This window comes from Ambystoma mexicanum, chromosome 1q (assembly GCF_040938575.1).
Source record: "Ambystoma mexicanum isolate Mex_15411 chromosome 1q, UKY_AmexF1_1, whole genome shotgun sequence".
In the NCBI taxonomy this organism is placed as follows: domain Eukaryota; kingdom Metazoa; phylum Chordata; class Amphibia; order Caudata; family Ambystomatidae; genus Ambystoma; species Ambystoma mexicanum.
In genome coordinates, this window is record NC_090922.1 from 1,064,533,199 (window position 1) to 1,064,558,488 (window position 25,290).

The window sequence follows — 25,290 nt, forward strand, 5'->3', positions numbered from 1 at the left end:
GAAAACGAGCAGTGCAAGTCCTTCACACTGGGGGGCTGGGAGGGGGGACTGGCAGTGCAAGTCCTTTGCAGGCATATTGCTCAATCCGGAGGCCTCTGGATTTTTCCGTCCCTGGGGGACAGCTATTCATTTACTCATTTCTGGCTATCCTGCAGGGGTCTACCTCCAGGTTAAAAAGTAGGTTCTGGGTGAGGTAGAAAAGACCCAGCAGGCCTGAAGCAAATCGCACCGTTGTGCCATTTTGCACTCGTCATTAGCTAATCTACTTTATGAAATTGTGATCTGCGTATATGACTTTGATACTGACTTGTAGCTTACTCTGATCAGCCATTGAGGGGATAGGCAACTCATAACATAGTTTCTCTGCGGACCACCATATTTTAAAATCATTTTATGAAAACCATTGGGCTTTCCGTTTTTTTCGTCTCGCACGTAAGACAACTTGTGTATAGAAACCTAACCCGCTGGTCCTGTTCCAGCCGGTCACTTCCTTCAATTGAGTTTGGCTTGAATTGTTGACCTCTATTGCTATGGACTTCTCCCCTTCCCATTCGTTTCCCCTTTGAGGCCCCGATCTTGGTTCATTGTGTAGTTGAGCTGGGTTGTGGAATGGCTGGACTCTACAGTTCAGGCCCAGTAATTGGACCCTTTTAGGGCACCATGCGTTTTTGGAGTCTCAGGTGAGGAATTTCATCACGAGGTGCCAGTACAAACACATCTGGTTTTCTCCTAGGAGGGACTATGAAACCCATTCCATAGTCGCAAAGTCCCATACTTTGCCTGTCCATTCATGGTCCGTGGGTGCAGCTTTAGACTCCCACTTCTGGGCCATTAGTAGGACGCCTGCCAAAACCAGAATCGCATACTCTTTACATTGGGCCTTTGTGGGTAGATGTCCCAGCCCAAGATAAACGTACCCATGTTGGCCACATGGTTTATCCCCAGTATTTCTGCCACCTGATGTTTCTCCAGCGCAGCAAAAGAGGTGGAGCATGAGAATGTGCCATCTTAACCAGGGGTCATATGCCATTGGTACATTTTATCCCATTTGTAGTGATTTGGGTATGCTGGTCCATAATCCCCTCATTAGTCTTGCCTCTTGCTCCCACTTCCTCCCCTTCTTTGATTATATGCTCCCACCAATATACTTCTTGAAGGGGGTTAACTCCTAACTTTGGGGTTTAGAAGCCAGTGTCTTAGCTGGACATATCAATACCCTTTTGCACTGGGCAGAGATTTTATTTCCCCTCCCTCGAACATATCACCGGGGGGGGGAGGCGGGGGAAGAATCACCTGTTCTCTAGATGGGGCAATCCCCAGATCAATCTGTTTGCGTAGTGACACGTGCCGGAGGTTCGCCAGCAGGTTTCCCCAGCCGGGTGAGCATGGGGGATGCATTCTCTTTCCCTGTTCCTGTATGCGTTCCCTCTGTTGCTTATTCGACTAATGGATAGAATGGATGGAGTTGTTGGAACAGATGGGAGTGGATCGAACTGACAGTGAATTGTTTCTCCATGAAGTGGATGGAACGGAGAGGATGTATATCCCCTGTATATGCTATGTACCTGTATCCATCCTGCTGCTTTATATACATATGCCGCTTTGTATTGACCCCCCCCCCCCCCCCAGCTCGCTTTACTGATAACCACCATATCGCACTACTACGCTTACTCTCTCCTATACACCATCATTCAACTAGAACACTGCTGTACCATGATAAATTTGGGCTAGCTGTTCCCATACTGACATCACCCCACGAACTGAACACAGCTAGCTGAGCACATTCAGGCTAGCTTAGGCGTCTCTCAGGCCTAACGCCGCCAGAACTGTCTTGATGTCTGTCCTCCTGACTGAACATATCCAACTGACTTCCTCAGCACCACACCTACTGCCAAGAAGCAGGTATCGTGCAACAACCACGCCAGCTGCACACCTATCCGGTGCACCCACGCATCATACAACACTCTCCCTACTGACTTGAACTGCGGTTCCTGGGGGTCGTTCAACCTACCAGTATTTTTGAGGTCATGGCAATTATATAAGGTGCTATATAAATGCAAAGTAACACTATCAACTCACAGTCCTGGTGCAGGATGTTACTCTTCGCACCGGCGTGGCCAAGCCAGATATGGTACCCGAACCACCTGGACATGTCGGCATCCCCTCCAGTCAAGCTTCCAGCGGTCGCAGATCTTTTCGCCGGGGAAGGAGGCGCGATCCTGCACCACGACACATGGTTGCTGAACCGGGAGGCTTGGCTACTGCAGCACTAGAGTTTGGGGGGGGGGGACTTGGCTCTTATTGACCCCTCTACGAGTCACTGCTCCGCAGGTGCTTCAGTATTCGTCATTGGCCAAGGCAGGACTGGCCCATGCTTCCATCAAAGTTCATCTGGCGGCTATCCCCCGCTACACCAGGTCTCTGGGACGATCATCCTTATGGTCACACCGATTGGTCAAGGAGTTTGCCAAAGCACTTCATGCTCAATGTGGTGCTGACTAGGTTCATGGGTACTCTGTTCGAGCCTATGCATTCAGCGCGACTGAAATTTTTATCGCCGAAAACTGCCTTTCTGTTGGCCATCACCTCTGCGCAATGAGTAGGAGAGATCCAGGCCATCTCTTGTAAACCACCTTATTTGACATTCCACAAGACGAGTGTGGTGCTAAGGATGCACCCCTCTTTCATGCCCAAGGTGCCATCGGACTTGGTGTTACCTGTATTCTTCCCAACGGCTTTGTTGCCGGCTGAGAGGACTTTGCACTTGCTGGATAGAGCGCTGAAGTTATATTTGGACAGCACAAAGGGTTTCCGGAAGACGTCGCAACTTTTGTGAACTTCGACCCTGTGAACCATGGGAAGGCTTCCATTTCCAGGTGGCTCTCCGGCTGCATCACCCATATTGTCACCGGTTGGCAAACCGACTGGCGGTCCGAGAGCTCACTTGACCAGGCAGATCGCTGCAACTACATCGTTCCTGTCTGGTGTGCCCCTGCTTGACATCTGCAGGGCTGCTACGTGGAGGTCGATGCACAACTTCATGAAGTTCTACTGCATCGACGGGTATTCCAGGAAGGAGTCCAGAGTCGGCCAAGCAGTGCTGCACAACCTGTTCACTTGAAGGTGAGCCTGGTGAGGAGATAAGAGATGCTTACTGTTGAGCCTTGCCACCTCACTTGGTTGTGCATGTGTGTACTGCTATGTATTCTTTATTCATGAGCATGTAAATCCATGCCAGATCCCATGCTGGAGAAGGAACAAGTTACTTACCTGTAACTGTTCTCCAGCATGGGTCTGGCATGCAAACCCTCCCGACTACCCCTCTGCAGCTCTTCTCTTGGTCCTAGTGCCACTTTACATGCTACCAAATCTGAAGATCGCTGGCAGAGGAGGGGCTTAGGTAGAGGACAGTCATTGGCTGCGGGCAGTATGACCCAGAGACCAGTGACTGGTTGTTAGGAGACAGTACAGAAGTGAAACTGATATTTTCTTAACCGGGGATTCCCAGCCTGATGCCAGGAAATATTAATGTGAATCCATGCCAGACCCATGTTGGAGAACAGTTACAGGTAACTTGTGCCTTCCCTTTTACTATTCTACTGAGTAGCCCATTTGGAAATAACCAACTGCATGTGACCTATGAAGGATATCAATGCTGGAGACCCTTCGCTACAGGCAAGTAACTTTTCCTCTAACTTTTGAGCACGGCATCTTAAACATTGAATGAATTGTACATTCCAAATGCAAGGAATTAATAGTAAAATCTAAGTAAATAAGGAGTTTCAATTATATCATGTGGACTGAAACATGCATTCTCTGCTTTCAGCTAAACCAGCAGTAAATAATGAGGAGGAAGAAAAACGGAAGCTTGAAGCAAGAAGAGAGAAGCAGAGACGGCGACGGGAGAAAAACAATGAAAAGTACGGTGATGGATCCAGGTTTGTTTGTAGTGAGTTTAGTGCCATGGTCTCCAACCAGTAGATCATGAGCTCACTGCATCAAACCAAAACAGAACAGTGTTTCTTTTGATGTCAAAGTCCCTGTGCCTCTTTCCCCGCCCTCTGCTTTTTCTGCAGAGCAAACAGTCAAAAAGTTGTGCGGTGATAATGGGGGCTGCATCGAAGGGCTTTGGAATGTCCCAAAAATGTAACTAATGAATAACAAAGTAAATTTAGGGGGAAAGGGGGGTGTTACCAGGTGGTGATGGCTGATTAGAAAAGGGAAGGAGTGCTGAAATCTGCAGGCCATTTGAAAACAAGCTGGCTGGCGCTGTGATGGTTTGAGTCTCACTGTTTCTTTTACAACCTTAGTTGCCTATATCCCGTGACGATATTGACCTCCTATCATTCCTACAAACATTGCATCCTCATACAAAGGCTCCACGATACACTTGGTATAACGGAATGGGCACTGGATTGGTTGTCCTTCCTCGCTAACCACTCCTCGTCATCCTAGGCCCCTTCTCTCCTGCTTCATCTGAACCTGTATGTCCCCCATGGCTCTATAATCTCCCCCTTGCACGCCTCCCCTCTTTTTCCTCCCAACTTCCAGTGTTATGCAGATGACACCCAGCTCTTCACTCCCTGCTATCTCTCTTGCACCCTCCCATCATTCCCTGACTGCCCATCTGCCATCCAGTCCTGGTGCACCTCCAATGATCTGCCTCAACACCTGTAAAACCGATCCTTCCCATTGGGACCCCTGCTGCTGCCTTCTTTCCTTCACTCTCGCCTTTCTCCTTGGGCACACCCCCTGTGCCTTCAACTGAAGCCAGGAACCTTGGAATGATTTTCGACAACCTGGGTCTGCTTTACTCTTACTCGACATGCATCCAAAGTTTATTTTAATTGCAGTATTTATCTTTACTAGTCTTGATGACTGAATCGGGGCGGTCAGTAATGTTGGTTTATGACCCGGCATCAGATATGCATTTTCAAGCCATCCGTTTCCCAGTTTTACCACTATTGGATCCAGCAGGATCACCTTTTTGCGTTGATTTTAATGTGTGACAGGACCTCCTTTTGGGATGTTTGGATGATGGGACAGCCCCACCACATGACCAGGTTTCCCATTGCACTGCAGCCTGAAGGAGTGCATTCAAGCTTTACTTTATGGATTCTTTGGGGAGTCAAGTACCTCTTAGAAGGGCTCACCCCACCCGAATGCACATTCTGTGGTCTGTGCTTCCCATCTCCATCCCCCACTGTTCTTTCTCACGTTTTGTCATACATGGAATGACTCCTTGTGCCATTTCCTGGGAGCTCACACATCCTAGTTATATTCTTCTTTTGTAAGCCTTCCTCAGTTAGTTGGCTGTAGTTCCTGACTTAAGGAAGTACTTGAGGTGGGAACTGTACTCGGACCTGGCAAAAAGGGTGGGAGGGTTGTTTAATGGCAGAGGTGCCCCACCCCCACTTTCACATCGTGCAAGCCTACCAAAATATGTGGTGTGGGGCCGGCTGTAGATTTATTGCTAAGAAATGGGTGTGAGTCCAGTGCCAGCGGGAACCGTTCCTGCTCCATCTGATTGACGATATGGGGGAAAAAGCACCAAATATATTTTCCAATTGGGTTGCTTCAGGTGTGGGACTCCTAGTTCACTTGGGTTTGGATTCTTCCATTTACTCTTTTTGGGTGACCTTTTTGTGTCGCTCCATAGTGTACGGTTGAAGTTATATGGGCTCCCTGCTCATTTCTGTCATGTACTGGGTGAACTACAGTTGCATACTTTTTACAAAGTGAGCCAGCACACCCCACCTTATGCAGAGTGCTGCTGGAGGATACAATGTATCCCTTTTTTATTTTGTAAAACAAATTGTAACACGCTGGTAACCCTCGGGTGTTGGGGCACGCATACACTGAATAACGGTGACAGACAAGACCATCCTGCATCAGGTTCAAGGAATCAGAGGGACAAGCTGATGTGTTTTTGGGACTGTCAAAAGGTGGGAATATTCTGCTCGTATCTAATCCTTATGGGAAGTGAAGTTTCAGAGGTTTGCTGCACATGTCGGAAAAGCAATACCATTCTATTTTTGCATTTGAATCCTTTACTGAAGATTTTAAGTAGGCCAGGGCCGTTCCATAAAGCTACCTATAGACTAGGTAGCGGAGTTAAGAATCTGAGCCAGCACTGGGAACCAGTTTAGGTCTCTCCTATGATTGGAGATGACCTCTTTGGAGACCAGAGTTATTGGCTTCAATCAGCAAGACGTTGCAGTAGTCCAGACGTGCCAGGATGGTAGCTCTTGCTATCATGGCACAATTCACTGTAAAAGAAAAGGGCTAATATTGCAAAGCAACCTAAGATGTTGAGCACAGTTCCTGGCAAGTTATGTGGGTCTCTTCACTTCATGATTGCTCTAAGTGTACGCCAAGTGTTTAACTTTTTTAGAACAAATCTCACAATTCAGGAGATAAACTTTGGTAATCCTGGGACAATTTGGGTCTTGCTTGTCTTGCTCCAAAAATGTGGTTCTGCTCCAGTTGAGACGAAGCCAGTTATGCAGGATACCACCAAAGGAAATTGTTGTTGAGCCTTATCTGACTCAGTTTCTGATCTCCAGAATGAGCTGCATGTCGTTGGCATAGTTGCAGGAAAGGGGATTCTGTTTACAATGTGCATAGAGGCCTGATGTAGTAATAAGGGACATACACTCCAAGGAGACGTTCATGGTCTAAAAGGTTAAACACTGCCAACAGATCGCACAGAACTGTTTTTCATTTATCTAAGATGCCTAACATGAGTTTGTAAATCGACAAGGGCGGTTTCTGTACTGTGTAAAGGCCTAAAGCCTGACTACTACATAGAAGCATGTTTGTCTCTATGAACGCTTGGAGCTGTGAAGTGGCCACCTAAGATCTTTAAAAGGTACTTTGATTAGTGATGGGACATAGATTGGAAGTACCCTTGACCCTGTCCAAACTCTGCTTGCCATCGGATAAGACGTCGAAGGAAAGGTGGCTTTTCAGTGCCCCCATCGGCGACACGTCAATATCTGCAGCTCAGCCCTGCAAGGACAACTTCAGCATCGACTTCCACCAAGGCTCCCTACCGCTCCTTCAGCAACCTCATTTGAAAGGGTAGGGTGGGGGGGGGGGGTCAGTCACAAAGATGGTGTCCACTGTCACGGCCGAACCCACTCCTTGAGTGTCGGTGCCTGCATGGTGTGAGAACTGTTGAGGTGCCTGTGGGACTGTTCCTCTGGCTGCCCTTCCCCCAAAAGTCACCGGAGAAGGAGCTCCTGCCTAGCCATAGGGTGCAGACCTGCTGGCTGTCCAGAGGCTGTACACTTATACCAGCTCAAACGTGTGAGTATGATCTGTACAATGGTTACTATTCGGACCACAAAGGGGACCATGTTGGGGAGAATTTTCATTTATGTGCTAAAATCCTTCCACCTTTTGCTCACTAGTCTTTCCCTGATTTGAATTATTATTATTTTTTTTTTTTTTTGCAGCCTACTAAATTCCGTATGCATTTGCTTTTTGTATCTTCAGTGCCGTGTCACTGAGGTCCTTGTTTACTCTTAATGTTTAAATACCTTTTCTTGGGTGAAGTACTATTCCCAAGAATAGTAAGGTGAAAATGATAGGTCCAGCACATCATCTTATTTGGAGTGCGGGGGGGTTAGGTTACTTAGTAACCCCATATCCTACTTTCCAATATAACATTTTTTGTTTTTTGTTCCCCGCACCACTTTAAATGGCCGGTGGCAGTTTTTACTGCAGGCCGGACCCTCAGCTGCAATACAGCACCCATGGGTGTCAATTTTTTCAAAATGGCCCAGTCTTCTTTTTTGCCATTTTCTGCTTGTGAGGTCTTTTTTTTGTTTTTACTGTGTGGTGAAAGGGTTTGAGCCCTTTGTGTTTTGCTTTTGGCGGGCTTCAGCCCCGAAGCCTGCCCCTCGCTCCAGTGTGTCTGGAAGGACCAAATGTGAGGGAGAAATCGTGAAAAGAAACCTGCTGCAACCTCCTGGACTTTGAATTGCCCGGTGAAGCCCTGCTGCTGCTGTACTGACTTGAATGACTTCTCCCCTTGGGTTAGTGGGACCAACTAACCCAGAGACTAACTCCACTTGGGTGCAACCCCCGACTTACTGTGCCTCTCCGTTGCTGCAGAAACCCAATGCTAGTGGTCGAGTGTCCATAACTGAGTGCAACATCTGCAGTGGAACAAATCCAGCCAAAAGCTCCAGGAGCTGCCTGGACACTCCAGAAGCAGGAAATCCTGATCCAGAGTCCAGGTGTGAGGGAGCAAGGGAAGTTCAACCGAGATATTTCATTGCGTTTTCAGCGCCTCGCAAACAGCAAAGTGCTACTGAATCGAAGAGTGCCCGTAGTGGCTGAAGTTCTTCCACAAGTACTGCCGCTGGAGCCCTCAAGACGTCCTCCCTCTTGTCTCCACGACTGAAGATCTGGGGCTGCATGGCTGTAGCAAGACTACGTGCAGCTGGACCACTTTTCTTTTAACCAGAGGTACTGTTAGGGCTTGGGGGTACTTGCATTCTTGCCTTAAGCCGTGCTGTCTCAGGGGTTGGCACGGCTTTGTTAATTTATTGTGCACTTATATAGCCTTATATACCATTGGTATTGTCCGAAGGCGCTGGTAGGTTGAACGCCCATGGGAACGGAAGTTCAGATCAGTAGAGAGTCAAAGGTGCATGTGAGCACCGGGTATGTGTGCAGCTCATGCGGTATTCATGTAATAGCTGCTTCTTAGTGGTAGGTGTTGTGGCTGAGAGGTCAGGAGAATGTGTCTGTTCTGGCAGGTTTTATCCAGAACGGCTGCGTTAGGCCTGAGAGCGCCTGGCTAGTGGGTGTGAAACCAGCAGTGATTACTTAGAATGATGTGGAGTGAGCGGCTGATATTAGTATGAGAACAGTTATACCGAATGGTCCCAGTAGATTTCAACTCCCCTTTGCACAGCTTGTGTTCCTAGTGTGTGTTTATTTTTTTTTTTTTTTGGGGGTTGAACGATCTGACTTTTGTGAAAGACTTCATGCAAGATGTGCATCAGAACTATAGACATTGTCCAATTGACTGTCCTGGCACTGTCTGAATCATAGATTACGATTTGTTGAATACGTTTTCTGCTGGGAAAGGCTTGCCTAGATTTCATTGGAGGATTGTCCTCCCATTAGTATAGCTTTATAGACCTGCAGCAAGGGCCGGACCGGGCGTTATGGGTCCTGAAGACCGAGTTAATGGCCCAAGCGAAGCGAGTGCCTTTAATGAGGTATGAGGGACCAGAACGCCCGGTCCGAGCTGCAGGTCTATAAAGCTATTAGAACACCCTCAGGGCCCGATTCTGAACTTGGCGCAGTGAATATGCTAAAAAGCAGGATTCACTGCACCAAATCAGTGCGCCCAGGCTCCACCAGTATTTTCAAGTGGGACTGGGTATCCTCGTAGTGCACGACAGTGCAGCTTCAGGATTGCGCCTGTTTTTGTCATAACGGGGGCATCCTGAAATCTCAGCAGCATTTTTGTAAAATGACATGTTATATTACAAAAATGATGCGGAGAACATGGATGTATATGAACACATTCATATAAACCAAAGTAAGCAGCTTCAACGTTGCAGAATTCCATGTTGAAGCTGCTTGCTTTGACGTATGTGAAGTGTTCATGTACACCCATGTGGTGTATATGAACACAGTCATATACACCATGGGTGCACAACATACGGCCCGCGGGCCAGTTGCGGCCCGCCATGCTCTTTTGTCCGGCCCGGAAGACAACAAAGACTTTCCTAATGGAGGGCGGCCCGCGGCCGCCCTCCATTAGGAAAGTCTTTGTTATCTTCCGGGCCGGACAAAACACTGGCCCTCATTGGCTCAGCATACACACCACGTCGCTCCTACGAGCCACGTAATGCGTGTGTGCTGCACCAATGGAGGGCCAGCACTACGGCTGGCGTGGTCCATAAGGCTTGATGCCGGAAGGCATTTCAGCCTTGGACCACGCCAGCCGTAGTACGATTCCAGCGTTCCAGCTTACCTGCCGCTTGCCTGCCTGCCTTCCAGCACATCTCCGGTAAGTGGTTTGTTTGTTTGTCGGGTTTGTTTTGCTTTGTGTGTGTATGTTGCGATGAGGGGGGGGGGGTCGGATGTGTATGAATGTTTGGATTTGAATGTATTTTGTGTATGTTGAGATGCGGGGGTTGGGGGGTGTCGGATGTGTATGAATGTTTGGATTTGAATGTATTTTGTGCTGATTTGGGGGGGGGGTGGGGGGTTCGGGTCATTATGCGTGCATGTTTGTGTGTGTGCTGAGTTGGGGCGGGGGGTGTTCGGGTCTGTATGGGTGCCATGGTTGGGGGTGAGGGGGCCATGGGTCAGTGTTTGGTTGGGTGTGAGGGAGCCATGGGGCATAGTGTTTGGTTGGGGATGAGGGGGCCATGGGGCATAGTGTTTGGTTGGGGATGAGGGGGCCATGGGGCATAATGTTTGGTTGGGGGTGAGGGGGCCATGGGGCATAGTGTTTGGTTTGGGGTGAGGGCGCCATGGGGCATAGTGTTTGGGGGTGAGGGCGCCATGGGGCATAGTGTTTGGTTGGGGGTGAGGGGGCCATGGGGCATAGTGTTGCACTCCAAGAGTGAACCAGATAATAAAGCTAAAACGGGCACAGTTAGGAGATGTTCATCTTTGGCTTTTTGAGGAAACCTGACTCAACGAAGGCCATCTTGGGCAACCCAAATAGCAAACTGTAGCAGTCCAAAATAATGGCATGTCCAATCTAGGGTCAATAAAATATGTTAATTAAACAGGCGAGATACAATAACTAAATAGAAATAAATTATAACAATGGAAAATGTGTAGTACAAAATGTAAGTTTGAAATGCAAATAAAAATCGTTACCCCTCAAAAACATTCTTTTTCCATGTGTTTAGTACAAATTGGGGGTTTAAAAAGCCTCCTACCGCCCCGCCCACATACTTTTCGGCCCACTATAGCCCTCATGTAAGGTACTTTCGGACCTCTGTCAAAATCAGTTGTGCACCCCTGATATACACCAAAGGAAGCAGCTTCCACGTTGGCTTCTGCAATGTTGAAGCTGCCTGCTTTGGTGTATATGAACTACATGTGTACCACAGGTGTATATGAACACTTTCATATACACCAAAGCAGGCAGCTTCAACTTTGCAGAATACAACGTGGAAGCTGCTTGCTTTGCAAACACCCGATTTGCAGGCTGTTATCAATCTACGGGCTATATCGGTGCGTATAGCCCGCAGATTGACCAATCGGCTTCCCTGAAATGCCACTAGGGTGTTCTTGTTCGAAATGTACTAAACTTTCTATTTTCCTAACCCTTCCTTTCTGAACTGTCAAAGTTTGCTTGACTGTAAAACAAGAGGCAGATTTATAAGTGTTACTTGGCTGCTTGTAGTTAAATTTCATTTGTACAGCTCTACAACTCGCATTTACCCCTCTTGAGATAGGCTTGGCTGCTCAGTCGCACTAGCCCTATAACAAAATGTGGGTTACTTAATATCAAGCAGAAGTGTTGTGTAGTCTGTTACTACATCAATTCTTACCTAACTGGGGCCATGGGCTGCAGATTGGTGATGCAAACCTCTTCGTGCTGCTGGGTGATTGCAGACCAATTTCCCCTAACCCCTAACCCCATAACTAATGGGTTATTGCGGTTTATTTGGGGGGTGGCTCTATGCGCATCAAGTAACCGGCTAGTTAAAGTACCTGGCCCCTTTATCTCGCAAGAGTTGGGCCTTTGGCAACCACATCCTGTATTGTACCTAATGTGATACATGTAGAGTTCATGGGGGTCAGGTATTTCAGCGATGACTGGCCAATTGTTACGACAGGCCCTCCTAGGTAGCTTGGCCAGTTGCCTTTGTTTTCTAGTCTTATACAGTGACACCACCGTTATATTTACTTGTTCCGCCTCTGACACGACCACCTGCAACCTTGTGGGGGGGTGGTGGGGGTGTTGAGTAGACTCCTGGGACCTGCAATCATTGATTGTGGCTATAACCAACCTTTCCAAGATTACACCACATAGTAAGATTATTAGGGTGATATGGATCACTGTCTGCAGGCACTGAGGTTCCAGACAAGGAGCTTGAATTGGGAATGGGCCCAAGTTGAAAACTGGGCTGCTGTACTCCAGACAGTCCGTGTGCCTGACGAGTCAATGGGGGCGGGGGGGTTGAGTGCTGGGGTGGTCAATGTTTTTACAATTGTCTCTGCTTCTTGAGAGCTGAGTCCGCTGTTGAACGTCTGGTATCTGAATCAACCCCCTGTACATGTAGAAAATGGGCCCATCGATGGGTCTGCCATGGATTTCACGGTTTCTCTTGGCTCCCAACTGTTGGTGTGGGTCGATGTTCACAAAGGGAAGGGATACACAGGCTGTAGCTGCTCCTTGTAGCAAATGCCATAATGCCATTAAGAATTGTTATCCAGGTCTGCAGAGGCCTCCTTTGTGTTGGCTACCACCCCAATAAAGTAATTTTAGCCATGAACTGCTGGACTGTTGGTAGCATCCTTGTCAGTGGGCTGAAAATAGTCATTGTTGCACGTGTGACCCCAGGGGCCTGTTGCTTGTTGCTTTTGATTGCAGTCACTGCACGGTTTGTAACGTGGGAGGGGGAGCCGCCGGCATTGGACCTTGAAGGGTTGTTTGTTTTTGCCATGTTTTTCGATGGCTGGTTGCCTTTCCTTTGGTCCTTTAACTTGGACGCTGCCTTGCCCGGCATGTTAGTTGGGGAAGGTGTGTGTGTTTGTTTTTTGCTACAAGTGTCTGCACTATAGAAAGCAGGCAGGACCTCCCTCAATCGCCAACACCGATAAGTCGCAGGTGTGCACGTAAATGTACTGGCAATAGATTGTTAAATCTCCCATCCCATTGAGTCGTACAACAGGTTGGACCACCTAAGAGACCTATTGCGCTGCACTCTGCATGCTGTCAGTTTAACAACCGAAAGGGAGCCAGGCCAGGCCATACTTTTTTTAATTCACTTGTGCCCACCCATCCTCGCCTTGAGTAGAAGGTGCCTGGGAAAGGAGCAATGATCTTTCACACCTCGGTCTCTACCTACACTTCACACTTACAACTTGACTCCCTCTAGTTAAGGTGCTCTGAGGGAACTTGATGAATGGGTGGGGTCATGGGTACAGGGTACATCGCACTAGGGATAGTATTAGTTGCGCCCTGTCCACATCCATGTCAAACTTTGAAAACTAAATGTGCAATACTCTGCAAATTCCACTAGATGTCAGCCTAATGCAAATCTAAGCAGATGCACTCGTCAGAAATGAGTCTTCAGTGCGTGATATATCATTTGTAAACATTTGTACAATCACTTATTCAACATAATGAAGATAAGTAGTGATGTAGTAAGCAAAAGCAGTTCACTAGAATGCCTGTGAAAGTCCAATCCACGTGCTGAATGGGGCCTTGTGCCCAAAAGGGGACAAATGTAGCAAGAGTTCTTGTGGTGGTTTTTTTTTTCTCAAACGCCGAGTATCTTTTGAACAAATGTTCAGAAAGTGATGGTATAAACCAAAGTTTGGGGTTTATTATAGGGGAGACTGTGGCAGTTGAGTATTCATTCCCCCGGACTCTGGTTTTCCAAAGTGACCTGGTGGTTCGACAAGAGTTGCAGGCGGTAGGTTTTCCTGACATTGATCCACGAGCTGGAGGTGCAGAGAAGATTCTGGTTGTCCAGTTGCCAAGTGCAACCTTTTTACGAGAAGAAATGCAGCAGGGACTGATGCAGGCAATTGGGCAAAGGGGAAACTTGTTCCAGTGACCATCACGGCATACAGGCAATAGCAGGTGTCTTTCCAGTCATGGTCAAAGATCTTCCGGGACAGGATCCGTTCATCCTGGGCAGCTGTAACTTTGCAGGACGGTAACTTGTGGCATAGGTTGGCATCCAACAGCGACACCTCAGGGTACTTGGTGGTCCAGGGATGGTTCGGAGCGCTTGGGATCGCTGGATCTCGAAGGCGTCAAGACTAGTTCATCCCACTAGTCCCTGGGATGAAGCACCGCAGACAGCCTTTGCAGGGCTTCACCAGGCCAAACGCAAGAAAGGATGCCATACCTCTTTGGAAGTTGTCCAAGGATATTCAGTTGTCTCCTCTTCTACACAGGATACTTGACTCCCAACACTGATCTGAAGCAATGGCTTCAGAGTCCTTATGAACCCAAATCCTGGCTGGAAGGAAGTCCAAGCCCACCACTGGTAAGGATCTACACTATTCAAACAGCCGGCAGTGTTCCAGTCCTTGCCCACTGTGGGTTTCACTCATCCATACCCCAGACTCTCTGGCACCATTGATGTGCAATGGGCGCAGACTGTCTACACATACTGTGCAATAGCCCCCCAAAAAACAGCAGCTTTCCCAAGCGTATGCATCACCACATACAGGATTTCCTGACCTAAGAGGGCTAAGAAACGATCTGGCCAAAACCAGCAACAATCTCATGGCATGCCCATTCTAGCCACGTTTAGTAGCCAGAGGTGGTAAATGCGAATGTGCACACTAAAAATATGCAAAATTGTAAACTGGCAAATAGACAAAATGGAAACCTCCCAGTACTGATGGTCTGAAGGACGGATCAGTTTCCCCGTGACAAATGAGCAAAAGGCAAAGGGAGTGAAGCTGCTTCCTGGTAAAATGCCAAGACTGGTTTAACCGCAAAAGGGTTTGGGGGTCCATAATGGAATATGGAAGGGAAAGTTTCCTAACTATCGGAGCGCCTCTGCTGGTACCCCTAAGAAATCTGAAAGTTCTGCGTCTATGGAGTTGGGTGGATGTGGAAGCAGGGGGCAGGCATGGAGTTCATATTTTAGGGACATGCGATATTGCCTGTGAAGTCTTGCTCCCATCATGTGACAAAATAACTGAAATTGCTTCCTTCCATGAATTCTGGTAGTGCCCATAAAAACTGCATAGTGAGAACATGTTTTCTGTTTTCAGTAAAAAAAAATGAATCCAATGTAGATGAACCTTTTCTTTAGTTGAATGAGCAAAAAAGTGGTCATTCTGCTTTTTTTTTTTTGTTTTTTTTTTAATTGTATTTAGTTTGCTAGCTAAATATCTTCCGGAGCATGCTTTTTAACTGCACCAATACTTTTTCTTCTTTATAGGATGGCATTTGCCTGTTCCTTTTGCAAATATCGAACATTTGAAGAGAAGGAAATTGAAGCTCATCTTACAAGTGCTACTCATAAGGAAACTTTGGATCATATTCAGAAACAAACAAAATTCGATAAAGTTGTAATGGAGTTCCTGCATGTAAGTTTTTGTTTTAAGGTCTGTGTAGAGTTCTTCCAAAAATTGCATATAATGCACCCAAGACTTGCTGCTCCCCACCCCCTACCCCGTAGCCTACACTTCCTCACCAGCGCATTGATGATTTTGCTTTAGTTATATTCTTGAAATATAAATGGATCTGACTAATCTTACAAAACTGTTATGTGCCCTGCCACCCCTCCTTTCCATGGCTTCCCAAAGCAGAGGTAAGTGAAACTGCCCTAACAGTCTGAATAAGTGTGTTCTGCCCCGCAGACTTAAGGACGGGGTAGGGTCTAAAATGCCTTCCTTGCCCTCACAATACTGTAAACCAAGAGTCCACACAATCTCAAAGGAATAGTGCGCTCAAAAATATTGTCCCAAAAGATGGGCAATAATACAAAACATGCATTATACACTGTTCCTATAAACTTTTGAGCAAACAAGGCTCAAAGCGTTTACATGGGAGCAACCATTTTTGCCATTTCAGGCAGCCTGCTCAACAAGCAGCAAAAGCCCCCTACTGGGAGCTCTTGTTTACTGCAGCCAGGGCAGAGATGCATGAGCTGAGGAGGCTGCCAGTGCCTTCACTTTCATTTTACATTTTCGGTGCTCCTCAAGCCAAGGGAAGCACAGAAAACATAGTGAAATGCAAAAAGCAAAGGCGCTGCAATTATAAATACAACTTTGTTGTATTTGTGACTGCCTTGGTTGGAAAACCGCATCAATCGCAAATACAACCACGTATTTCTGACTGCAGCGGCTTTCACTTTGAGTCTATTGGACTCCCCCAGGTGGTGGCGCCCAGGAGACTCAGCCGCCGCAGTCGGAAATAAAACATGGCTGTATTTTAAATATGCTGCTGTCACGCCTACGCCGCGTGCACCATGTCTGAGAAAGATGCCACCCCTCTTTTTCAAGCTTTGCTCCGACAGCAGTTTAAGGAATGTTTTCTTGGGCGAAAAACATTCCCAGCGCCTGTACCGACACACAAGGAGGATTGTGCATTTTGCCATGAGTTCTCGACACGCGCTACGTGTACTTTGATGTTCCATAAAGACAAGTTGGTTTTTGCAGTAGCAGCCAACATACGCTCCACTGACATGGGTCTCCTTGAAGACATTGACCCCGACATTCTTGCTCTTACCAAGACATAGTTCAATGCCAGCTGTTTACTGCACCTTTCCTTCCATCTTAATGCAACTCCCAAACCTTTTGCTTTATTTTTTAATCTGACCTGTACTTGTTGCTGTACCATGAAGCCTTAAGCTTCAGTGCTCAAGCTTTTGCTCATGTCATGGGGAAACAGATGTCCTTCAGGCTGTCAGTACCTGGAAACCTTGTTTCCCTTGGTTGTGTAATACTTTTGGTAACTTTATATGTTTGTACAATGCAGCTTACACTGCAGTGCAATAGGGTACATTTTTGTTTTTCCCCCTAGACTAACACTCGGAGGAGTTTTGCTTCCTCGCTGTGCTAAAAAGATAAGCTAGTGGCAGCAGTGACTTTTTCACACTTTTTACGGAATTTTCATTTTAGCCTTGCTGAGTTTACAGTGTTTGGCTACCAACTACTGGTGAAACATGGCCATGCCACGAGAATTTTCACTTGTCCATTTGCCATTTTTGTTCTTTGGCCTTCTTCCTGGCATAAGAGGTCAGGAAAATTCTTAGACTTCCAGTGCCCGGGGAAAACAGGAGCTTCTGGAGGACTGCGCGTTTGCTAGCAGGATGTGGGCTGGGACTGTCTGGTCCCAATCCACAAACTGATGATTTCAGTGTGCATGATATGCATTAATGTTCCCTCCAGTGGTCCTGACTGGACCACTGCTGGGGCGTGGGGGCTAGTCTTGCAATTGACTGAGGGCGGCAGCTCTTACTTGGCATTTAGGATAAGAGGACCCCATGCACCCATTCTTCAGAGATCAGGAGAAACCGGAAGGAGCCAAGTATCCTATTCAACTGCGAGGCCCACAAAGAAACCTGAGACCTGACTGGGCCTGGCCGCCAACTTCTGCTACTGTCCTGATCGAGCCCTGTCGTGCTCGTGATCTTTAGTAGTCCTATGAATGAGCTGTCACCCTTGGTATGGACCATCCATTCCTGACGTCTGCTTGATGCCCTTTTGGAAGTGCCCTGGAACTGTCCTGTGACTGACCAGCTTTGCTTTTTGGGCTGCCGGCGTCACCATTCTGAGTTTTAACCTAGAACTTTTGTGGGGGAGATCCTCAGCGGCACTAAAGGACGGGCCTCTACGAAATGTTGGTGTCCTAGCATCAAAGCTACCTGAGATGGGAGGGAAAGTCAGACCGTGGCTGCTGAGTCCTTTTGCATCGCCATGCTGTGGTGACCACCATCTGAAATCGCTCACCCGAGTCCAGTCCTGGTCCTGCATCGAGTTTTGCTGCATTCTTCAGTCGAGAGTCCTTTCAACAGTGAAAGACACCAACTGGAGAGCAGCGCGAACCTGCAACCCCTGTGAATCTAGGACTGCGGCATTTGGCAGGAAAAGCAACATCAGTCCGTCTTACATTTTCCTGCCAAGTCTAGCGAAGACTTGTCGTATGGGGTAAATTACAGAGCTTATAACCTACCCCTATACTACCATTAGAAGTCAATGGGCTTAGCCTTAATTCTAACCATAATCTTTTCACATGCTTGCTTCCTGTGCCACTGAGCAAGGACTCGTAGGTGATTTTAGTGCACGGCTTTTCCCATGTAGGAGTTGGTTAGTGTAGTTTGCTTATGATTTCAGTGAGAATGTTTGTGTATTTGAAAGGAAACCATGCTTGAACCTGTTTTTAAGGTAAGTAATAGATTCTTCACTGGCTTTGATGCAGTGTTTTGTTAAGTGGGTATTGTCCAGCATGGGGTCTGGCATGGATTCACATGCTCATGAATATTTCCTATTGTATCCTCAGTAAAGAGAAATATCAGTTTCTCTTCAATCACTGGCCTTTGGGTCCTACTGCCCCCAGCCAATGACTGCCCTCTACATAAGCCCCTTCTCTGGCAGCTATCTTAAGATTTTTACTGCACGTTCAAGTGTTGGGAGTCCTCGTGCTATAGCTCTCTAGCTTTTACCGCATTTTGCAATTTTTTTTTTTAGTTCATTTTTTTTTTTTCTCTAAGTTTTATTCTATTTTTGCAGTTAATCGAGCCTCACGCTCCACTGATTAACGGGGACCCGTTTTTGGATTCTTCAGTGCCCCCTCGAGGGTGGATTATCGTTGACTTTCTTCTTGGATGATTGCAGAAGCTTCTTCGAGGCCTACCCTGTGTGGACATGGCGGAGGAGAAGGGCTCGGCGCCTCCAAGGTTTGCCCCGGCTGCAACCTATAGAACGTCTTTTCAGATGACATTCCATGTGCCTCTACTACCTACATTTGGACCAGTCTCGTGTGTAGGATGACAGCATCGCTCGTCGGGAGATGGTGCTGTGCACGCAGGCCGACAGACGCAAGTGCCTGAAAGGGTGGCTGCAGGCCAAGGTACCTGCTCTGGGTGGGGTGGGTCCCAGCAGCATGCCTTCCCTGCCCAGAATAAAGCTGAGCCGTCTTCGAAGACCATTGAGAGTGCCCCTCCTGCAGGGGCCCAACATGAGGCCAAGCACCGCACGCCCACTACCTCCAGGCGTGCTGTTGTGACAGCTCCTCAGCAGCCAGGGCGTCTCTGGTTCCTTCGACCGCGAGCCAACGCTCCAGTTCTTCAGAGGAAGTCGGACCATCCGGGTAAGCTTTTGGAGAAGACCCGACCGAGGGTGGATTCGCAGGGCGCAGTTCCAGGGCAAGGGTGTTCCTGCCTGCCAGCCCAAAACTGTCTCCCCTGGTTACAGAGAGGGGGTGGGCGGGGGAAGTACAGACATTTCCTCAAGCGCTCACCAGCCTCCCTGTCCTCCAGGAAGGGAGATGTGTCGAGAGCAGGCCCTACGGGGGGTGGGGGTGGGTGTCCTGATGAGGGTGACTACGACGAGGAGCCGCAGGCCGGTGATTACGGAGCGGATCAGCCTAAGCCACAAACAGCCCGGTCCCAGTCGCCTCCACCCCTGCACCCACCTGGGGACATCTCAGACGGTCTTACAGCTCTGCATACCATGTGTACTCGGAAATCAACAAGGATGCCTCTTGGCCCGGCGGCCCCGTGCACGGCTCTGAGGCCGTCGGAGGAATCACCACCCAAGAGGAGAGTTCACACCCTCTGCCTTTTTGCCCCTTGCCCCCGCCGGGGGATGACACGGGACAGGACACAGCAACGACTGGCATGGACAACAGCAGCTAGGGATCTCCGCCAGCCAGATCTTCACCACCGACAAGATTGCTCATTCCACGCCATGATATCCAGGGCCTCAGAGCTGTTCCAACTCATCCCAGAGGAGTTTCCTTTACCAGCGAAGAGGAAGACTGTACTTTCGATCCCGTTATTGGATGACATTGGATAACATTTGGGACGAGGGAAGAACCCTTCATCGGCTCCAGCGAAGAGGGATTGCTACAAGATGTAGAGTGCTGGACTCTGCGCCAAGTGTTTACGGTACCAACCGTCTCCAGACTCTGGTTTTGGCAGCAGCCAAGGAGAAGTCTTGGGACTCATCCTCGTTGGTGGCCTCCTTCGACCGAAGGACGGTGAGGTAAGAAGTTGGATACTATGGGGTGAATATCTAGTTGGTAGCACCGGCCATCATCGCGTTATGACAGGGAACTTGGTTCAAGATGGCCCCTTTCCCTGGACTACTTCCCGACGACAAGCTGGCTGAGGCATTGGAGATTCTACGGTAAGGTGCGGTGGCTTTGGACCACGCCATTAGTGGCCACGGACATTGCCAACACGGGATTCCGCCAAATGGGCAGCAGCGTTTGCCTTTGTCAGCGAGGCTGGCTGAGGGCCACAAATTTTCTCCTGGAAGTTCAATCGGCGGTGTTGGACATGCCCTTTGACAGTTTGTTTGGAAAGACGCCCGCTGAATACAAGTGGCGGGGTGCTTCGAGGACAAGATCACAAGGGTTTCCGTCGAGCGGTGCAGTGGTGGGGAGAGCACACATCTGTCCGCCGGCACAGATTTCCAGACGGTCACAACTGACTCCTTGGAAAGATGGGGAATGCATTCCGGAAGTCTTCATGCAAGAGGCCTGTGGCTGCTGGAGGAAAAGTCGTTGCACATCGTGTTGGAGCTGTGGGCAGTGTTTTGGGCCCTCCAATCCTTCTCTCCCTCAAGGGCAAAGTGGTATGGGTCTTCAGACAGCACCACCATGTTCTACATCAGGAAGCAGGGGGAACCAGATCCCTGGCGCTCTCCAAAGAGTGAAGAGCACTATTGCCGACTCAGCATGGATCTGAGCTCTTGCCACGAGTGGGAACTTTGGCAGGACCAAGTGGATCACCTGTTCGCACATAGGGCAATCCCCAGATTGATCTGTTTGCGGCGACGAACACCAAGTGCCAGAGGTTTGCCAGCAGGGGAGCATGAGGGATGCATTTTCTTTCCCCTGGGACGGCCTGTTTCTGTATGCGTTCCTGCCATTGCTTCTTTGAATAGTCAATCAACTTGGACGGTCCCGGTGCAGGATGATCCTTGTCGCACTGGCGTGGCTGAGACAGATATGGTACCCGGACCTCATGGTTCTGCACCACCACCCAGGATCGGTGGACCTGAAAGCCTGGCTCCTGTAGCACGAGCGTTTGGGGGCTACGATCTGTCAGCGGATTGTAAGGAGGTGCTCACCAAGGCTAGAGCTTCATCTACTCTCAAAATGCTATGGGCGCAAGTGGAAGTGGTTCGCTGTTTGGTGCCGTAATCAGAAGATCGACCCTTGTCACTGCTCCACAGGTGCTCCCGTATTTGTAGTTGGCTAAGGCAGGACTGGCCCATGCTTCCATCAGTTTCTGGTGGCTATTTCCCGCTACACCAGATCTCCTGGGCGATCAGCCTTATGGTCGCATTGTTTGGCCAAGGAGTTTGTCAAAGGACCATTTTGCTTGTTCCCTCCAGTGAAGGCCCTGGCGTGGGAGCTCAATGTGGTGCTTACTAGGCTCATGGGTCCCCCGTTCGAGTCTATGCATCGGCACCGCTAATTTTTGTTGTGGAAAACAGCCTCGATTGGGAGAGATCCAGCCCCTCTTGTAAACCACCTTATTTGACATTCCATGAGACGAGGGTGGTGCTGCGGACTCACCCCTCCCTCGTGCCGTCTGACGTTCATCTAAACAAGCCCTTGGTGTTGCCTGTATTCTTTTGTTGCCAGCTGAGAGGACTTGGCACTCGCTGGATGTGGCTTGAGCACTGAAGGTCTATGTGGACTGCACAAAGTTTTCGGGAGACGGCACAACTTTTGTGAAGTTTGTCCCTGTGAACCATGGAAAGGCCCTCTCCGAACCTTCCCTTTCCAGTTTGCTCTCCAGCTGCATCACCCATTGTCACCGGTTGGCAAATTGGCCCCTGCTTAGTATCTGCAGGGCTGCTATGTGGAGGTCGATGCACACCTTCATGAAATTCTACTGCATCGACGGGGATTCCAGGGAGGAGTCCAGAGTCGGCCAAGTAGTGCTGCGCAGTTTGTTCGCTTGAAGGTGGGCCTGGTGAGGAGGTAAGAGCTGCTTAATGTTGAGTCTTGCCGCCCCTGTAGTTGTGCATGTGTGTACTGCTATGTATTTATTCATGAGCATGTGAATCCATGCCAGACCCCATGCTGGATAAGGAACAAGTTGTTGTTGTTCTTCTGCAGCATGCGTCTGGCATGGATTCACATGCAAACCCTCCCGCCTACCCATGTGCGGCTCTTCTCTTGATCCTACTGCCACTTTACATGCTACCAAATCTGAAGATGGCTGCCAAAGGAGGGGCATGGGTAGAGGGCAGTCATTGGCTTGGGGCAGTATGACACAGCGGCCAGTAATTGGTTGTTAGGAGAAAGACCGTTCAGAAGTGAGACATTTTTTTCCTTTACCGAGGATGCCTAGCCCGACGACGGGAATATTCATGAGCATGCGAAGCCATGCCAGACCCATGCTGGAGAACAGTTACAGGTAAGTAACTTGTTCCTTCTGAAGGGGCTATATTGTGCTATGCTTTCATTTGGTTGTACGAAACCTTTGGTTTAAGCGCTATATAGAACATTTAGACAATTCTTCTAAAGTTTGTTCATTTTTGCCAGGGTTAAGTCACCTTTGTTTTGATTTTAGGAATGCATGGTAAATAAGTTTAAGAAAACATCTTTGAGAAAGGCGGCGAGCGTTCAGAATGAAGCCACTAACAATTTACAGAAGAATATGATGGAAGGCAAGTTATTTTAACTCTCTGGGAATGAAATTTGGGAATTCAACGTCAACCATAACATTGCTTTGTTTAGTTGTGAATGAGATATTGGTGCCAGCACAAGTGTGGAGTGCAAATTGGCACTGAAGTCCTTGTAATTGTGTACTCCTTGTAGTAGAATCTTAAGGGTGAATTGTTTTACATCAAAAAATAGTTGTGCTTTGTAATCGGACAACTTATTTCTTCCTACATTTGAAGTGCCATCAATTTACAAAACCAATTGATAGTGGACCGTGTCTGGAGCTTCCCTTTGATCCCTGCGTACATACTGCCACTGATGTATTGGTTGCTCTTGTCCAGGCCAAGCAAATGAGTTTGGCAGATAGTATAGTATCTTAAATCGGATGTTCTCCCCGATCGGGTAGGTAGAACTGAATGTACTGCAGGAAGGTCCTTGCGTTCAGTCATGTCTGTAGATGGAATAGGTAACCTTCCAATCACCAGCCGTTAGGGTGAAACTTGGAGTTCTATTTGGCGTCCCTGCCAAGGAGGGTTTTCCTTAAGCCCTCTATCAATTGTCTTTTAGATATGGCTTCCTTCCTTAGGTACTGCATTCCCTTAGGGTTCACCAGGCTCTCATAGTGGTACAATGGCAGAGCAGCCCAGGCATTGCGCTCTGGAGGTGAAAAGGGGTGGTTAACTGGTACAGTACACTGGTTTCACAAATGACCGAGTGATTGTCCACACTATTTTGCTTAAATGGATTTTATATGATCAGCATATAGAATATATATCTGTAGAGCAGGTAAGTATGAGTTCAAGAGTTCTCAAGTTCAATGAGTTTCTTCAAAGGGGGCCGGGGGGGGGGGGGGGGGAAGAGAACAGGCAAGTCATGTGGGGAGTGGCCAGCCCAGGACAGAGACGCATGTTGCCTCTGAGCTTCTGACTGCTCCCTAGGCCCTGAATCCCCCCTTAAAGGTTGATGGCAATCATTTGAGGGGTTACGCTTGTGGGTCTGGGGTTTCGCCAAGTTTGGACTGCATGGGCCCACGGGAAGGAGTAAAGCAAGCGTAGACTCCCACAGTGCCTCTACAAGATGGTAGGTACTCCTTCTGAAGCGCAGCCCAACGCTGAGTGGCATACCCTGCTCCCACCACAGCCCGGGAAACGCTCTCACATCGGAGAGGACCATAGCAAGGATTCAGAAAGCAGTGGGAGCCACCCCTGGGAGGCAGAGCATCCACCAATGCTGATATCGGTGAGTATCTCTGGGATTTCGTCACCATCGCCCACCCCCGGGGCTGCTATCTGGCAGGCTGTAATAGCGAAGTTGGTTGCTCCGATTCCCTCCTGGAACTGCAACGGTGCGCCTTATCTATTATGTAGAGGTAGGGGCTAACTGAGGCTTGCATGGTACGCCGCCTGTGCATACATTAGTTATCCCTCACTGTATAATGCGGGGAAGAATACAAACCGAAAGCTCCCATTTCAATTGGGAACCCAGCACGCACAGGTGGTACACATTCGGCAACACAGGCTAGTTTATGAAGCCAGCCCATAAACTGATGTAACGTGATGCTACTCCTGATGTTTCCTTGGCACTACCTGCTGCTTCTTTAACAAGCTGAACCGGGTCTGGAGTGCAGTGAATTGGAGGCCGAATTTTGTGCACGTGGGAAAAGAAAAGCAACTAGGCAGAAACTTGGAACTCTAATAGTGCCACTAAACCCTAGTTGGGGGGGCGGGGGGGGGGAGAATCCATACCAACTACATCTGCCCAGCAACCAAAACAGCAGCTCTATGCCTGTTGAATACATAATGTACTGATGAATGCCTCTTTGCCTGTAACTAAGCTCCTGCAGGTAACAGCGCCTCAATGCCCATGGGTTACTTGCGCGCTATATAAATTTAAATAAATAAACAGAGCAGTCGGGATCCCAGCTGCTACCTGGAAGGGAGGTGGCTTCATTTGTAAGCCACCGAGAGTGGAAGAACTACCTGTGCATAATGTTGGCGGCCGGGTCTTGCTGCTGCAGGGTGTAGATCTGAATGAAGGGTACAGATGGCCAAACAGGCGAGTAAACCGGCTCTGGGAGGACATCGTCCTAGGAGGATAGCGCAGCGGCAACAAGCTCTTTCCTGTAACAGCGCAGCGCCTCAATGCCTGTGGGCTGTGTGAGCGCTTTAAAAATGCAAAATGAAATCAAGGCAATGATGTAAGTCCAGGAGACCATGAACAATAGGATTTAGGTCTCACAAAGCCACAGGTAAGGTTTTCACCTTGGCAACTATTTGATTTGTGGAGGGGGCGAGGGTTCGACGGAGTTGTTTTGACCAGTTGAATGGCACTGATCCTGGGGACAAGCTCTATAGAGTAATTAGGACACTGTTGGTGGTTTGGATGCCCTTGGGAAATGGCTGAAATTAATATGGTTACCTTGAATGTCCAGGGTTTGAACTACCCAGCAAAACACTGATCGATATTGCGGCGCCTATTTGAGCTTCAGGCCAGTGGGTTTTCTGCAAGAAACTCTCCTACTCCTTAAAGACGAGGTGCGCATGAAACATAGGGACTTTGCAATGCAATACTTGCGTCCAAAGGAACTAAGACGAAAGGGGGAGGGGGGGCGATATACTGTTTAGAGGCGAGGTGGGTTTCCAAAAGCAATTCTTGTATAAAGACCCTGAAGGGATAGATCTAGTGCTGAAAGGAACTCTGGGAGCCTAGATGTTTACATTGGTATCGATCTCTGCCCTGAATGAACGACT

At 48.5% G+C, this 25,290-nt stretch overlaps 1 protein-coding gene across 4 annotated transcripts in view; it reads left to right on the forward strand.

Moving 5' to 3' along the window:
• LOC138541450 (DBIRD complex subunit ZNF326-like) overlaps positions 1–25,290 on the forward strand; it is an 86,399-nt gene that overhangs the window by 12,722 nt on the left and 48,387 nt on the right. For 2 of the 4 annotated variants that reach the window (XM_069641760.1, XM_069641758.1), the window contains exons 5-7: positions 3,827–3,938; positions 15,129–15,276; positions 22,449–22,545. In XM_069641760.1, the coding sequence (XP_069497861.1) occupies positions 3,827–3,938; positions 15,129–15,276; positions 22,449–22,545 (357 nt within the window). The remainder of the gene's footprint in view (positions 1–3,826; positions 3,939–15,128; positions 15,277–22,448; positions 22,546–25,290) is intronic. The other 2 variants (XM_069641761.1, XM_069641759.1) reach the window with 1 other exon arrangement.